Source organism: Rhagoletis pomonella, unplaced genomic scaffold (genome assembly GCF_013731165.1).
Source record: "Rhagoletis pomonella isolate Grant_MI unplaced genomic scaffold, Rhpom_1.0 Rhpom_scaffold_00001, whole genome shotgun sequence".
In the NCBI taxonomy this organism is placed as follows: Eukaryota; Metazoa; Arthropoda; class Insecta; order Diptera; family Tephritidae; genus Rhagoletis; species Rhagoletis pomonella.
In genome coordinates this window covers 19,386,582-19,403,170 of record NW_023458555.1, presented here as the reverse complement: position 1 = coordinate 19,403,170, position 16,589 = coordinate 19,386,582, and the positions used below count along the sequence as shown (strand labels likewise).

Genomic DNA, 16,589 nt, shown 5'->3' with positions numbered 1-16,589 from the left:
CCACGCCCACTTATGGTTACATGTGTATATCTTGGTAACCGCTGCACAAATTTCTTCCAAACTTGGCACAGTTGTTGGTCCTGGTACAGCATACCAAATGGCCGAAACTTTTTAAAATCGGACAATAACCACGCCCACATTCCATATAACGGTAATTTCGAGAAATACAAAATCTTCGATAAATCAGTAAATATCAAAGCTAATTTATTCAAAATTGCAACAATTCTTTACCAAGAAATACGTTTATGATAAAATTTTGGAAAATGGGCGTGGCACCGCCCACTTGTGATTACATATATGTATCTCGCTAACCGTTCTAGCAATTTGTACCAAACTCGGTATGATTATTATGCTTGCCACATAAAAGCAAACCGTTGAAAATTGTTGAAATCGGTCTTAAATTACGGCCGCTTTTCATATAACAATAAATTTCAGAAATGCTTGAAATTTCAATATGTCGAAATTTAAGGACGCTAATTTACTTAAAATGTATATACCCCGGCTTATCATGTAGCGGTAGCTTTCGGCAAGGTGGAAAACATATCTTTAATACTTGCGCCGGGTATTTAATGTTCGGCTCCGCCCGAACTTAGACTTTCTTACTTGTTTTTTCTTTTAATTTTTTTTTATGAACTCCTGCGTACGTGTAAATATGACTGAATAGAGCGAGCAACATAAACAAATACACAAGCGTGTACTCATCATACGCTTAATATTACGAGTGTGGATGTAAAAGAATCGCGTTGTGGCGTATTTGAGCGCGTGACATACCATTTCCTTCACGCTTAATTTGCCATCGCATTTGTTTTTATTTTTATTTTCTTCATATCGCAAACATATCTTGCGGTTAGTGTTGTGACATAAACACATTCACATCTTACTATACTCGTATGTTGTTGTTTTAGCTGTGGGTGTATGTATGTGCCTTCATGTATTCTTAACGAAACCATTGACAAATATGTCGCCTTCCGTTGGGAATTCTTTTGCGCCTGTTGCGACTATTTATTTATTTAAATAAAAAAATGGTTGTAAAAATAAAATAATAATTTTTTTTTAAGTACATCAACTTCATTAGTACAATACAGCAAACTTCTATTGAATAATTTTAACAAATTATGAAACATGAAGTGTGTCCCAATACGAAAAGACTATTTATTTGTTGCCAGGAGATACGTTGTCGTCAAAAGCTAGAGCATCCTCGTTTGCCTCCTTCTCTCAGCTCGAAAAGTCTGCGCTGATAGTTTTGGTGTTGAGGACGGCGGTTAGTCTGCATTCGCATTATGCTATTTATAAATGGATTGAGTCGAATTGTCTAAAATGTCCCTTGATATCGAACGCCTTGTAGAATCATTTGCCAACTCCTACTGAGCTCAAAGTTGTACTCATAGCGAATTCCAAATTTAGGTATGGGGTCTTAGAAGCAGATTATATTTATGCTGTCACCGACGGATAAAAAATCGACTTGAAGGTGGGTTGTATTGATTCACTTAGATCTTTTCCAAATTGTAGGTGCTGAGCGAATCTGATCAATGGTGGATGACACTGCTAAGGTCAAAAAGTTAGTTTATGAAGGGCTTCACTTTATCACACATAATCGTTGATGTGACCATATATGCAGTATTGATAAAGCTTACGTCATAGTTTGGCGCAAATAGGGCGATCTTGCTTCTTGTGAAGTAAGTTATGTACACTAGGATTCCAATCTACGGGCATTATTATTGTTCTCACCTCGTCATAGGCGAGTGGCCTTGTGCGTCGTCCTTGTGCATTGGTCTAAATTCTTCTTCATCAAACGCGCTAGCGGTGTAGCGATTCGAAGGCGGCTTCCACGTTCATCTCCGCAGAAGGTAGCCCTGGTATATAAATCATTCGATTAATGGCGTGAGTGACGTAGCGCAGCTATACGAAGAGATTGGGTGAAGGATTCACACTGCTCATTTTTATGCGGTTTCTAGTTCTTTGCCCACCCTGCCGTTGCTATGCGCAATCTAACATCACATATATTAGTATTTATATAATAAAACCGACCAAAAGTCAGGGTTTAACAACAGTGAGAAAAGTATCTTTTTAAAAACTTGATCCATCGCCAGTTTATTCTTTCTTTTTTCTTCATATCGATGCTCCTGTGCAATAACAACTCAAAATTAAAAAAAAAAACTTCACTACTGTTAAGTCTCCCATGTCTCTAACTCTTGTCCGATGCATGTCTAATCCTAGCTACTTACTTTAGTAATACTTATTACTTGTTTTAAATAGTAAGGATTAGCTATGGATTAGACGAGGATTAGATACATGTGACACTTAACAGTAGTAAGGGTTTTATTTTATTTTATTATTTTTTTTTTTGATTGTGTCGTTATTGCAGAGGACCATCGATATGTAAAAATAATATAAAATTAATTTGTAAGAAAACGAATGCAGAAAAGTGTGCTCTAGGGTCAAATGCTATCGTCGGAGCTGAGTACCGAGATTTAGAGAATTATATGTCCTTTAAGAATCCTCGGAAGATCCATTGAAGGACTATGAAACTCGACAATAATATTCTCCACTCCGTTTTGACGAGTACGTATGGGTTCTTGGGACATTTTACTGCATTATTTTTTTTGTATTTTACAGTTAATTACTCAATTGAACTTGGAAAAACATCAATATCTTAGCAACTGAAAATTCTGCAAACTGCGGAGAGATATTCGCAAGCAAGAGCAAATCTGAAACAAAAATTAAGGGCACATCCGGACTCACTGGTCTAAATATGTATATCCTAAAAATATGAATGACGTCGTTGCCTCTTTCTAATGCATAAATATGTATTGAAAATGATTATAAGATACTTCTTGTATTACGAGACGTAGAAATGCACTTTTTTTTTTAAAGCTATCACTTCTTCCAATAAACATTCCTTAGCGCATATGTATGTATATGCATACACATCGTACATTTGCTACTTAACGCTACCTGTTCTCCAATTAGTAGGTATTTTCAGCTACTCAAATACAGTTTTCGTAGAATTTTTGATGCGTTGCATTTATTCAAAGCTTAAGGTAATTTGCCAAATCTGCACATTTTCAAATTAAGAGTTTCCCAGGAATTTCTCATATCGTCTTACTGATGCTTTGTGTAAGTACATAGAGTGCGAATTGCTTTGTTCATTTTTCAGTTTATCTCTACGTACTTTTTCTGTATTTTTCTTTCCTTTTTAAAAATTTCCTCCTCAATTCTACCTGCGCCATGCAAAACTCTGCTACTTTCAATTGCAGCAATCTTACCGAGCGCACTTGCCTGAAGCTCATTTGTGTACTGTTCAATTGGCATTTAATTTTTGCATTGCTTGCAAAATAAAAGATAGTAGATATGTATGTATCACAAAAAGCATAATTGTGCTGCAAAAGCTAGTGAAGGGAATATGCACTTAAGTACCCAAATAGACATTACCTAGTAAAAGAAGAGGGGAACCAAATGAAAAAGCGAAGATAGTCAGATTTTAAAGAAATGAAGCATCAGTTATCAAACAAGCATATGCTTAACAATTGAGAAAAAATTTGAATAGTATACAAGACATATTTGCATCAAGCATGTGTAAAAGCAAAGCCTTTGAAATGACTTGAAAATTGTTCCGCTTCAACAGCATTGGATCCCTTTTGACTTCCAAGAGAACAATGCAATTCAAATGGATTTAGAGTTAAATAATTGCAAAGCAAACAAAGAAGCACAGGAAAATGTGCAATTATTTATGTATGTACACATGTATGTATGGGTCATTCCATCTCAAATCGACCAATTGTTGGAATCGACCATTTTTCGATTTGGATAAAACAAGAAAAACAAAATTAATTTTTTTTTTCAAAAGTTTTGCAAAATTCTACATTTCAGTATTTCCGGGATTTTGCAAGTTTTTTTTTTTTTTTATTTCTCCAAAACTATACAAGTTATAAAAATGGTTCTAGGACCGAAAATCAAAATAATCGTTAGTTTTTATGACTGACTAAAGCTTTTATGATCCACACTAATAAATTTGACACTAACGGCTATAATCAAAATCAAAAATAACGATTACGCTTGATCGGAAAAATATAAACCCATTTTAATATAAAAACCATAACTGATCCCTGGATTTTAAGAGATATAAAAAATAATATATATAAAAAAAATTTAAAAATAAAATATTTTCCGAAATTTTAAATTAAACAAATCGTAAAAGAAGAAAATTTAAAAATATCTTGGTCTCAATTTTTTTTTTTAAATACCTCCAACTGATCTTAAAAGGTGCTGAAATTTTCAAGGTACAAGGTATAGTGGTTTTGTTGGTTCTGCAAGAAGCCTGATGAGGAAATGTGGTGATTTCCGAAATAGCTATCACTTCTACCATTTTTTCAAAAATTATTGTTGCTTTTCCACAATAGTTTTTCATTAAAAACGGTCTCAAGCTCAATAAAAATTGTAGAATATAATTGTTATATGGCCATAAAATAACAAAAACATGTAATTTTTTTTTCGAAGTTCAAATTCAGATTATAAAAAACACCTTTTAGGATCAGCTGAATTTTTTAACTAAAAAAAAATATTTATAGTTTTTTTGTTCAAAGTTCAAATTCAAATCTTAAAAAGAAATCTTTAAGATAAGCTAGCGGTATTGCATGAAAAAAAATTGATTATTATTGATTATTCTGATTTGTTAGAGGCATTGTATAAAAATATGTAAACCAAAATTTATAAACATACGTTTTTCCTTTACGACTTTTTATTTCTCAAAATTCTAAATTTCTTATCAAACAATAATAATAGATTGGCGCTATTTTTAATGATTTTTTATTGCTGATGAATTTTTTGTGGAATAAAATGCGTCTTGTTTCACTAGAATTGAAAAACCCGATCTATCTGCACACTCAAAAGTTTTCCTAAGTTCTGTATAAAGTTTGAAAGTTTGACTTATGTGGTTTTAATTAAATTGTGAACCATATTTGTATAAATAAATAACAAAAAAAAAATTAACTTGAAAAGCATTGCAAATATTAAACAAAAAACACCATGCACTCACTTTTGATTGCCATTAGTGTTAAGGTAGGGACCTACAGTTCTGTGCCGACTCCGAATGGCGATTATATTTTTTTGAGAAGCTGTTTTTCATGGCAGAAATACAATTTCAATTTTCAATTATTTTTTAAATGTAATTTTTTTAATGGGACCAGAACCATTTTGTAACTATAATAGTTTTCGAAAAATTTTAAAAAAATTAACTTACATCTGGAAAATTTTGAACTTTCGAAAAAAAATTTTTTTTTTTTTTTGCTTTGGCAGAATTTTGTTATATAATTAAAGAAAAGTTTCAACGAAAATTCATCTAAATCAAAAATGTTCTATTCCAATTGTTGGCCGATTTAAGATGGATGGATGGATGGACCCATATATATTTCCAGGTATATTGCAAAAACATAAGCGTATAAGTAAGAATTTAACCACAGTTAAAGTAATGTAGGTCTTACAAGACAATGTGAGCTTTTCTTACGCGATACGGGTGGCTGGTCTTTGATGACAGCATGCATAAAGCGAAGAACGACGAATGTGTAAATTGTCGCGAATGTCGACACGAAAGCTCTAACTAAGAATGCCTGATCCAATAGATAATATACGCCGTGAGTGAATATGGCCTTTGAAATTCAAAAGATGGCATCTTAGTTGCAATCAAGTGTCATCTACGTTGGTCATTGTGAAAGCTGAGAACGATGTTGTGCTTCCTTACGCGGAATATAAGGATCTTGCTATACAAATGATTTTATTACAATATTAGAAGGCATCCCACAGCAGTCTCAGTTCAGCGTTCTGGCAGTTTTAAAGCTTCGTCTACTCCTACTAGTCCTCATTGACATCACACAGGCGTGTCCTTAGTTCGAAACGACTAGTCATTCGCCTTGTATATTACATAGAACTTTTATTTGTTTTTGTTTTCAGACTTTGGAGAGGTATTGAGGTAATCCTCTGCAAGTTTACCGTGGTCTTCATCAAAAGAATGGGGTCTTTTACTAGGCTTGATTTTAACTTTCATTGGAGCTCACAGCATAATTTGGCCAGAATTTAATGCATTCAAACCTCACTAGCTGCTTGCCGGCAATTTGAATAGTTCAGCTGCAAACTCAAATTTTAGCTAAACATATTCATACATATTTTTCAAGAACATTTTCAAATTTCAAAATAAACGCTATTTTTTCATACCCTTACCCAGTCTGCGATTTCAATCCGTGCTGCAAATTAAAGAGGCTTACGTAAATCGACTTACATATTTGCTCGTCGCCTACATAGCGAGCTGTCGCCGCATTGCTTTACAACATATGTACCACGTTGATTTGTTTTCTTTTAACCACTTAAGACTTTTCGATTTCTTTTTTACTCCTGAGCTTTAACGCACACGTGATACGCATAACCGTTTTTATACACCCTTGTTAACATTGTTACAAATCCTTCTTTGTAAATTTGCTCACAGTCAATCATATGCGATTTTTTTTTTTCAGCAGTTCCAATTTAGAAAAATCTTGCTACATAACATAATCTCTTCAACTTAGTTACAATTCTAATTTCTTACATTTCCAATACCATTTCGCAATATGACAATTTTATTTTAACATTTTTCCTCTCCTCGTTGAGCTTTGTGTGTACGTACGTGGGTATTTAAGAACAAATGCTTCAAATCATTTCGTCGCTTCGAGGTGCCATTAAGCTGTTGATTGCATTTAGCTTGATTGGCATGCGAAGTAATCTGTAGGATGATGAAATCTGCGCGCATGTAAATTTCCACTTAAAAATGACAGTAAATTACGCGCGTCAGCAGTTTAGTGATATGTGTTTGAATGAAGAGGAGACGCATGTCTACTTACAGCAGTCACTAATAAATAAAAGTACGCATCTTAATCTTATTTTCCTTGGGGTATTGTTTTTTAATGGCTTACTTCTTTAGGTAATTAATCCCTGGGTATCTTAAAAAAAAAAAAACATTATTTACGCCAAGTGAATTATAACATTTGTGGTGCTTTAGCACCCACTGGCATTTAAAAACAACAAGCGGCCCAGCACGCTGATGGGGTTATGAGGTAAAGTATTTAGGTGTAAGCCCAAATAGTAAACTTTTAAACAGGTCACTTAGAGGAATCCTGTCGAGGGTCCTTCAACTCACCGCAGACTTTCGAGAAACAAAAGTCTTTCGTAAGAATTGTGGCAAAAATCTTAAAAGACCCTTTCTATCTTTCGAAAGACTAATTGAAAGATTTGCTAACGAGGAGTTGATCTTGGCGATGATCTATTTTCCTTTCAGCAATAAGTTTTCTAAAAATTTAAAAGTTATTTAAAAAAAATAAAGCTTAAAAATTAAAGGGAAATTAAATTACAACAAAACGCAAATAAAATTTCAAAAAATTTTAACATAAGTTTCTAAAAATAAATGAAATTACAAAATAAAAATCTTCAGAAAACAAAAATCCAAAAATTAAATTTAAAAGAACTTCACTAATATAGAAAAAAATGTTTCTTTTTAAAACAAAAAAATTGAGAACTTCAAAAGGAATTAAATAAAAAAAGTAATAATAATAAAAATACATAAAATAAGTTTCTAGAATTAAATGAAATCAAAGAAATATATATTTTTTCTTTCTAAAGCAATGAAATCCAAAAATTAAAATAAAATTGAAAAGAAACAAAAACAAATTAAAAAAATAAAAAGTTAAAATAAGGTCCAAAAAATGTAATAATTAAACAAAAAATATTTTTCTTTAAAAAAAAACAAAATCTAGAATGATACCACTAAATTAAACAAAGAAAAAAATTTAATTAAGAGAGAGAGAGAAGGTTTAAAAAAACTTTCAATTTTTTTTTTTTAACAAAATCTAAAAATTAAATTGAAATTGAAAATTTAATTAAGAAAAGAAAAAGTATATTACAGTAGTTTCTAACAATTAAATGAAATTTATTTTTTCTTAAACGGTGATATTTAAAAATTAAAATTAAATTAAATAGGAACAAAAATAAAAAGCTAGAATACCTTTATAAGAACTAAATTAATTTAAAAAATATTTGTCTTTTTAAAAACAAACAAAATGTATAACTTCATACTTCAAAAGAACAAAATTTGTTTAAAAATAAAGAAAAATTAAAATAACTCAAAATTAAATAATTAAAAAATAGTCTTTTAACCGATGTCAATACTTTAATATAATAAAATAAGTAATATGAACATAAAACTTTTAACATATGTATGTATGTGGGTTCAAGCCCTGGTCAAAGCAACATCGCAAAAAATATAGAAAAAGGTTTTTTCTTAACAGCGGTCGTCCCTCGGCAGGCAATGGCAAACCTCTGAGTGTATTTCTGCCATGAAAAACAGCTTCTCATAAAAATTCAATCGCCGTTCGGAGTCGGCGTAAAACTGTAGGATCCTACGCGTTGTGTGACAACATCAAGGCGCACGCCACAAGTCGGAGGAGAAGCTCGGCCATACACTAACATATGTGTAAGCGCCAATCTATTATTATTATTATGTATGTATGTGTAAATCATTCACAAAATGTGAATCATTTCGCTTTTATTTTCTTGAATACCATTTGCTGTGTGCACTTAAAATGCTGAAGATATTGCCTTCAATAAAAAATGTTTATATTGCATTTCAGCTGCCATGCAATCAAGAATTTTTAATACTTGCAACATGGCTTGCTGTCAATCGGTGTGCACATAGGCGAAGCCATCGCTTGTTGCATGCACACTTGTCGGCAACTCGCCGAAACAGGCAGAATCAGTTATGTGACATGCAATAAAAAAATACGGTATGCAAACGTCGCCAGATATTAAGAATTAAATATTTTGTAAAAAAAGACATATATATATACATATATACCGTTGTTAGTGTAGCGCTCTTTTTGAATGTACGAGTGGGAAAAATTTGGAGCGCATGCGAGTAGGTGTTTTTTTAATATGGAGCGCCTTTGAAATTACTTTTAACTACATACTTTACTCAAACTAAAGGTATAAATATGAAAGTAGCTATATTATGTACATTAGGATGGTCCTTGAACATATCAACATCAACCCTTTGTTTTATTCTACGTACTAAATATAGACAAAATATGACAAAACTTAAAAAGAAATTTTAGGAGTCGTTACCAGGATTTGTAAAAATATATAAGTACATACATATTTTTTTAAAGGCAAAAATTCGTGCATTTATGAATATATTTCAATATGTTAAATTTATCATTTTTCGAATTTTTGAGATTTTTTTATTAACATTTTTTTAAAATCATTATTGTATGCGCTTAGAACACAATGAAGGGATGTCCAAACCAAATGTACAGGTTGATATTTTTAAGGACCATCCTAACATGCATACATCTATTTGACTTGAGCCTACAAAATCTATTCTTACTTTTATATTTATATTTTTTCCTTTCCAGAATCGCCCACGGTTCCAAATTTGTGGAACGTGGCAGTGAGCCACGTCTCGTCATCGATAATGTGACCTATGACTATCAGGGCGAATATGAATGCCGTGCAACTAATTATATAAACGGACAAGAACGGGTTGCAGTATCCGAGCCAATCTCCTTGCAAGTTGTGGGTGAGTAAATGCAGCTGCCACAATATATTCATACATTTTACTAACATGATAACTGAGTGGTGGTAGTAAGGAGTAATCCGCCTCGTTTATTGGCATCTCAGAGCTATATCTGAGTATCTCATCAGCCGACTCATTTTTTTCAATATTTCTATGTGCCGTGACCAGCATAGAGTGGCTTTGATATGATTCAGTGATGCCAACGTGCCACGACATTTCCGTACAACGCCCAATTACACTAATTTAGATCCTATTGCCTTCGAGTCTACTAGACTATCGACAAAGGTAGTAGCTTTATCGGCTGGAACCTTGCCGCTTATTAAATGACTAGCGGCTCTTTCTAAAGAGTAGACATCTACTTGGAGGACACTAAAATGGTTCAGCAGATAAAAGGACTATTTGACCTGCAGTTCCACCGAGTAGAGACCGTCTCTGAATCCTTGATCCATCTTTGAACCATCAGTGTAAATAGATATATACCCTCTGCTACTGGTAGTCCTTTATTCAATTCTTCAATTCAATTTTTTTAAATTGAGTGTACTGTGCAAATCTAATGTCATTAACAAAAAATGCCCTCGCGTATTATATTAAGATAATTTTTGAATAGCTGGCAACCCCACGCAAACAAAAAATAAAAGCCTGTTGCACATGCAGAGACCTTATCCTTTGACTTGGTACCTCAGTTTTTAGTCCAACAAACGGTGAAGATCTTATAATTTGTAAAAAGTGGCAACCCTTCTCAAAATGTAATGTACTATTGGAGATCTAAAAGCCGAGCCCTTTTATTTGACAACTCATTTCTTGTAATCCAACGAACAGTGCGGATCTATTAATTTTTTAGACAGGTGGCAACCCTATAGGAATTTAAGGTACTAAAGTTAACTAAACTACTAAAGTCATGTTTAGAAAATACTTAGTGGCAACCCTATTCAAAAAATAAGAAGCTTTTGTACATGCGAAGGGCAGGCCCTTTCATTTGGTATCTCATTTTGTAATCCAATGAACGGCGAAAATATTTTAACTTTTTAATAGGTGGCAACCCTACTAAGAAAAACAATACATGAGTGCACATGTCGAAACTAAGTATTTTCTTTTGACAGTGACGGTGCAGAACTGATGGTATATACATATGTAATTTGTTCATTAAACAAATGAGTGCAAATTAAAAAAAAATAATAATAATAATAATTTTTCAATAAGAAACTAAACATATCCTGGCCAGGATTTTTTCAGCCAACCCACTCGCGAAATAATACTTAACACGTTAAATTTCATACAAAGCAAATTTCATTCATTAAACAGAAGGTTGTGCCTTTTGTCGGATCTCCTACTAGTAAACTTAAAATAGTTTACGCTAAGTAAATACCTAGCTTACACAAATGGCAGGCTGCTACAACAAAGTGAATGCACTCAAAATCCAAAGCAGCCAACTGGTATTTCAAGTCTAATTCAAATCTTTCGTACGAGCGATTGCGAAAAAAAAAACAAAAACGTGTTGAAAGTAAGTTTGAGTATTTATTCGAAAAGTTAGAGATTATGAAAACAACCAATGCAGATAGAATCTCAAACCCAATGGTGTGTAAGTTGGACAAAACCTTTAAGGCACTTCTGCATTTGGTGTATAAGTATATTTTGGTGCTTGCATGCTTGTGACTATACTGCGTATATGAGTATAAAGTAAATGTTTTAGTCCTTCTGATAAATGGCTACATATTTACATATGTTTGAGTATACTAGCGGCATGTGACATACAGTTAGACAATACCACACCAGCTGGTGCTCCTGCTGCCTGCCACACATGTTGTACAAGCACATTTGTATATTAGATACTAAACTGCGGTCAGTTGCAAGTAACAATAACAACAGTAAAAGCAAACAAACAATCACAAGAACGCCAGCTAGGGAAAGAGAAAACTAACAAAAAAAAAAAAACAACAATACCAACATTCAACAACAAAAACAGTTGAAACATCAGTTAAACCGCAACAACTAACAAACTCAACTCCGCAGTCAAGCAAACTGAGCAGAAAATTTATCTGGTTGCAAGTTCAAATGTGCAAATGCATAGATGGTAAAAAACAAACAACAAATCGAGAGAGTGAAGCTGAAAAAAATTTTAAATGAAAAAAGTTTATCAAAGCTTTATTTGTTGTAATTGTTGTTAGAGTTGTTATTGTAGCCATCCATAGTGGCAGCAGCAACACCAGCAGTGCGCGCCACTTCTTGCTGGCATCATATTTGTTGTTTGTGGTTTTTGTAGTAGTTACTTGTTGTTGCTGTTGTTGCTGTTGTTGCAACACCAGCTCATAAATTATGTGCGTGCAGAGCGGCATACACGTTGAGGCAGTAAACTTAAATATCTTTTGCACTTTTAATTCGTTTTATTTTCCGTTTTGCTTGCTGCGCATTGGCATCTGCATGCGAGAGTGTTTTTCCTTACTCCTTTTTGCGGTCACTGACAAGTTTTTGTGGCTGCCACTCGCATTCAGCAACACATGTACATACTAGGTATGTTGCTTATACATACATACATGTATGTATGTGTATCTACATACATGTGTAAGCACAGATTTGTTGCAAGCATGTTGTAGTTGGCTTGTTTCACAGTTAGGCTTTACAGGATTTCCAGGATTTGGTTTTGTTTTTTTTTTGCATTTGTTGTTGCTCATGATTTTTTAATAACTTGACTTGCATTGTGTCACCGCTGTGTTGCATGCAACATTTATTAGAATGCCCGCAAGCAATGGCAATACCGGCTGCAAATGGAATATTTTGAATGCAATTCTTTGTTGAGTATTTGCACACTTATATGTGTATGTATGTGTATTCACATATACTACTACCATAACGTTAATGTGTGTGTTGCTGCAACAGTGAATTTTTCTTCGCTTCATTTTCTTTTGCATTAGTCGTTAAGTGAACAAGTACAAACCTACATACATACATACACACCTATGTATGTACATGTACAACTGTACTTTAAAACAAATATTTGAAGTTGGAATTATAAGCTCGTGTTAAAGTTGTACGTTGGTAACCATGTTGCAACATAAATTGCAATAGGCTTAATGTTTTATTTATTTAGCCACAGCAGCTAGTTTAATGTTGATGTTTTTTGTTTTAGTTGTTGCATTCGATATTTCGAGATTATTTAGCTTGTATGCAGGAACTAGTGAAAGTGCCTGATCTTAAAACGCCAAAATTGAATTTAGCTGTTTAAACAGGTGGCAACCCTATTATAAAACCAAACAAATTATTATAAATGTTTCATCTAAATCCATGCTGCCGTTTCTGAATGAAGATAGGATTCGCGCCGTTTTTCATTTCATCGAATTTCAAATCAACCTATACCGCAAATAAAGTCCTCTCTTCAAAAAATAACACCTTATTGAACATCTATCTACATGTCCAGTTCTTTAATTTGGCATCGAAATATCGGTTCAAAAAGAATTGCTTTCGCATATTACATATGTATATTTACATTGTTAGATGGATATTAATTTTCGAATAGTTGGCAACCCTAATCAAATGTATTTTCATGCTTATCTAATTTGTTTTAAAACTCTTTCGTTTGACGAGCATATCTTAATATTTCATTTAACTTGTTCATAATTTAAATAACTCTAACTTTGCAAACAGGTGGCAACCCCCTTTAAAAGTATTTTCAAAGCAAAATTTTTTTAAATCTCTTTCGTCTGACTTTGTGGCACATATTTAAATTACCTGGCGAATTAAGTTGAATTTGGTTTTATAAACACGTGGCAACTCTCCTTAATACAGTTCAGAAACAACCTTTTGAAACTCATTTCTATTTATACCCATCTTTTAATTATTAGTTTCGCTTATTACATAAATTAAATTCAACTTCTCCCACATACAGAAACCCTCTTCAAACACCTCACAAAAAAATCTAAATGCTCAAACCAAAATTTCTTAACACTCTTTTGTTTGTACAATCATATTTTATTATTTCATATAACTTGCGTATAAATTAACTAAATTAAACTTTTAAAACAGGTGGCAACCCTTTTTAAAACTATTTTCTAACTAAAACCTTTTTATTTCTATTTCGTTTGACATTGTGATACATATTTCAATTAAATGATGGGTTAAGTTAAATTTGATTTTTTAAATATGTGGCAACCCTCCTATATATAGTTCAGTAATAAGGCCTTTCCAACCACATTTCGATTGATATCCATCTCTTGATAAATAATTTAATTTATTGAATAATTTGAATTTCACCTTTTTAGCCTGTGGCAACCCTATTCACACACCTTAAAACTATTGTAAATATAGAAACGAAAAATGGCCTAAAACTCTTCCGTTTGACACCTATGTTTCAATATGTCATATAACTTGGGTATAATTTAATTAAACTCGACTTTTCAAAGAGGTGGTAACCCTCTTACATATGCTTTTTTATAGAAAAACAGTTTACAAAATCTCAAACGAAATTCTTATTAGGCAATTCCGTCGTCTGCACTTGTGGCAAAAGTACTCGAGTTGCAACTTCCGAAGCTATTACAATCGGCTTAAAATCTTATACGTGGTAGTTTTTAGTATGACCTCGCCTTTCTAGAGGCTCTCCCCGAAAAAATAAATAAATTGTTTCCATATAGTTTGTGTATAGCCTATGCATACTTGCATTAATATATTTACTTAATTGAAACTAAATAATTTGTTAATTATCAAATTTTTATTTTTTTATTTTAATTGCAGGTGCTCCACAAGTATTACGCCCACATCCATCAATGCACACCATCTCAGTGAAACGTGGCGAACCAGCCAGTATGTCATTGGTGGTCTGCGCAGATCCACGACCACATCGAGTCTCCTGGGAATGGGGATCATTGCGGCTGGAAGCTGGTTCAGGAATCGGTGAGTTGAATATCGGCTTTATGAAATAGTTTAATGGTTCAAATAAGCTAATTGGGTTGTGTATAGAAAAAAATTCTCAGATTTCCGAGGCTGAGCATTTAAGGGCTTTTTTTCAATTTGAAGAGAAGCTTTTCGAACAATCAAAATTTATTTATATGCAAATTAGAAATAAATTTTTATACCCGAGCGCACTTGTGCACAAGGGTATTATAACTTTGTTCACATAACGGTTGTTTGTGACAGGCAAAACGAATCGAGATAGATATAGACAAATGTATACATAAATGATCAGAATGAAAAGAGAAATCGATTAAGCGGTGACTGTCTGTCCGTCCGTCCGTCCGTCCGTCTGTCCGTCTGTGCACACGATAACTCGAGTAAAAATTGAGATATCTTAATGAAACTTGGTAAGTGAACTTCTTTTGGGCGTAGGACGGATGGTATTGAAAATGGGCGAAATCGGACAATAACCACGCCTACCTCCCATATAACGGTAATTTTCAGAAATACGAAAACAGCGATATTTTAGTAACTACTGAAGATAATTCACTCAAAATTGATATTTACAATGAGTTTCAGACGGAAAACATGAATATTATAAATTTTTGGAAAATGGGCGTAGCCACGCCCACTTATGGTTACATGTGTATATCTTGGTAACCGCTGCACCAATTTCTTCCAAACTTGGCACAGTTGTTGGCCTTAGCACTGCATATCAAATGACCGAAAATTTCTAAAATCGGACAATAGCCACGCCCACATCCCATATAACGGTAATTTCGAGAAATACAAAATCTTCGATAAATCAGTAAATATTGAAGCTAATTTATTCAAAATTGATGGTTGCAACAATTCTTTGCCAAGAAATACGCTTATGACAAAATTTTGGAAAATGGGCGTAGCGCCGCCCACTTGTGATCACATATATGTATCTCGCTAACCGTTCTACCAATTTGTACCAAGCTCGGTATGGTTATTGTGCTTGCCACATAAAAGCAAAACGTTAAAAATTATTGAAATCGGACTAAAATTACGGCTTTTCATATAACGGTAAATTTTAGAAATGCTCGAAACGTCAATATTTCGAAATTTAAGGACGCTTATTTACTTAAAATGTATACACCCCGGCTTATCATGTAGCGGTAGCTTTTGGAAAGGTGGAAAACATATATTTAATACTTGCGCCGGGTATTTAATGTTCGGCTCCGCCCGAACTTAGACTTTCTTACTTGTTAAAATGTGTCATGCTTTAAAATTTAACTGCCAAAATAACTTGGACATGCCAACATACAGATTATAAGTACTTCTAAATGGACTTTCTCTATTAGCTATTAGCAAAATATGAGACCTTTTTTGCAGCATTCAACCACAGCAATGCACCATAGAGTAGCATTGGTCTGACTATTGCTGTGTAGCACTAAACAAAATTGTTAAAACATATGTTTATTTAATGTATGTATGTACGTTTTAACACCTCTTCTTTAACTAGTCAGATATTGAGTTAACCAAAATCACGTTGAAGTTGTACTAAAATGCATTCAATCAGCAACAGCTTTCGACCATCTCTAGCTGTAATAAATCTATACACAAATCGATTGCAAAGAAATTCAAATAACATATTGACATACATATGTACAAGTATGCATGCTTGAGTACGTAAGAAGCTGATTGAATGAACATACATACCCGTATAACTTCCTTAAACAAAGAGTCCGAATCGCCTTCTCTCGGCATATAATACCCGAAAACGTTCACTGCCTGCCATAAAGTAGCAGCACACAAACGAGTACAGGAGCATACAAGCAAATTTAGTTATAAAATCCACCAGTTCAACGGCCTGGCGGGGGGGGGGTCGGCATGCCTACATAGTAATGGGTGATTTTTTTGAGGTTAGGATTTTCATGCATTAGTATTTGACAGATCACGTGGGATTTCAGACATGGTGTCAAAGAGAAAGATGCTCAGTATGCTTTGACATTTCATCATGAATAGACTTACTAACGAGCAACGCTTGCAAATCATTGAATTTTATTACCAAAATCAGTGTTCGGTTCGAAATGTGTTGAATGTGTGAAAAGTTGGCAGAAAATCCGCTTTTTTATCGACAAATTTTGTTCAG

The 16,589-nt window shown here is 33.4% G+C and overlaps 1 protein-coding gene across 1 annotated transcript in view; it reads left to right on the top strand.

Moving 5' to 3' along the window:
- The window catches only part of LOC118738822 (kin of IRRE-like protein 2), a 67,759-nt gene extending 53,260 nt beyond the window's left edge, over nucleotides 1–14,499 (top strand). Inside the window, exons 9-10 of the mRNA XM_036469854.1 lie at nucleotides 9,429–9,592; nucleotides 14,312–14,499. Of these exons, the coding sequence (XP_036325747.1) occupies nucleotides 9,429–9,592; nucleotides 14,312–14,499 (352 nt within the window). The remainder of the gene's footprint in view (nucleotides 1–9,428; nucleotides 9,593–14,311) is intronic.
- The last annotated feature ends 2,090 nt before the right edge of the window (nucleotides 14,500–16,589 follow it).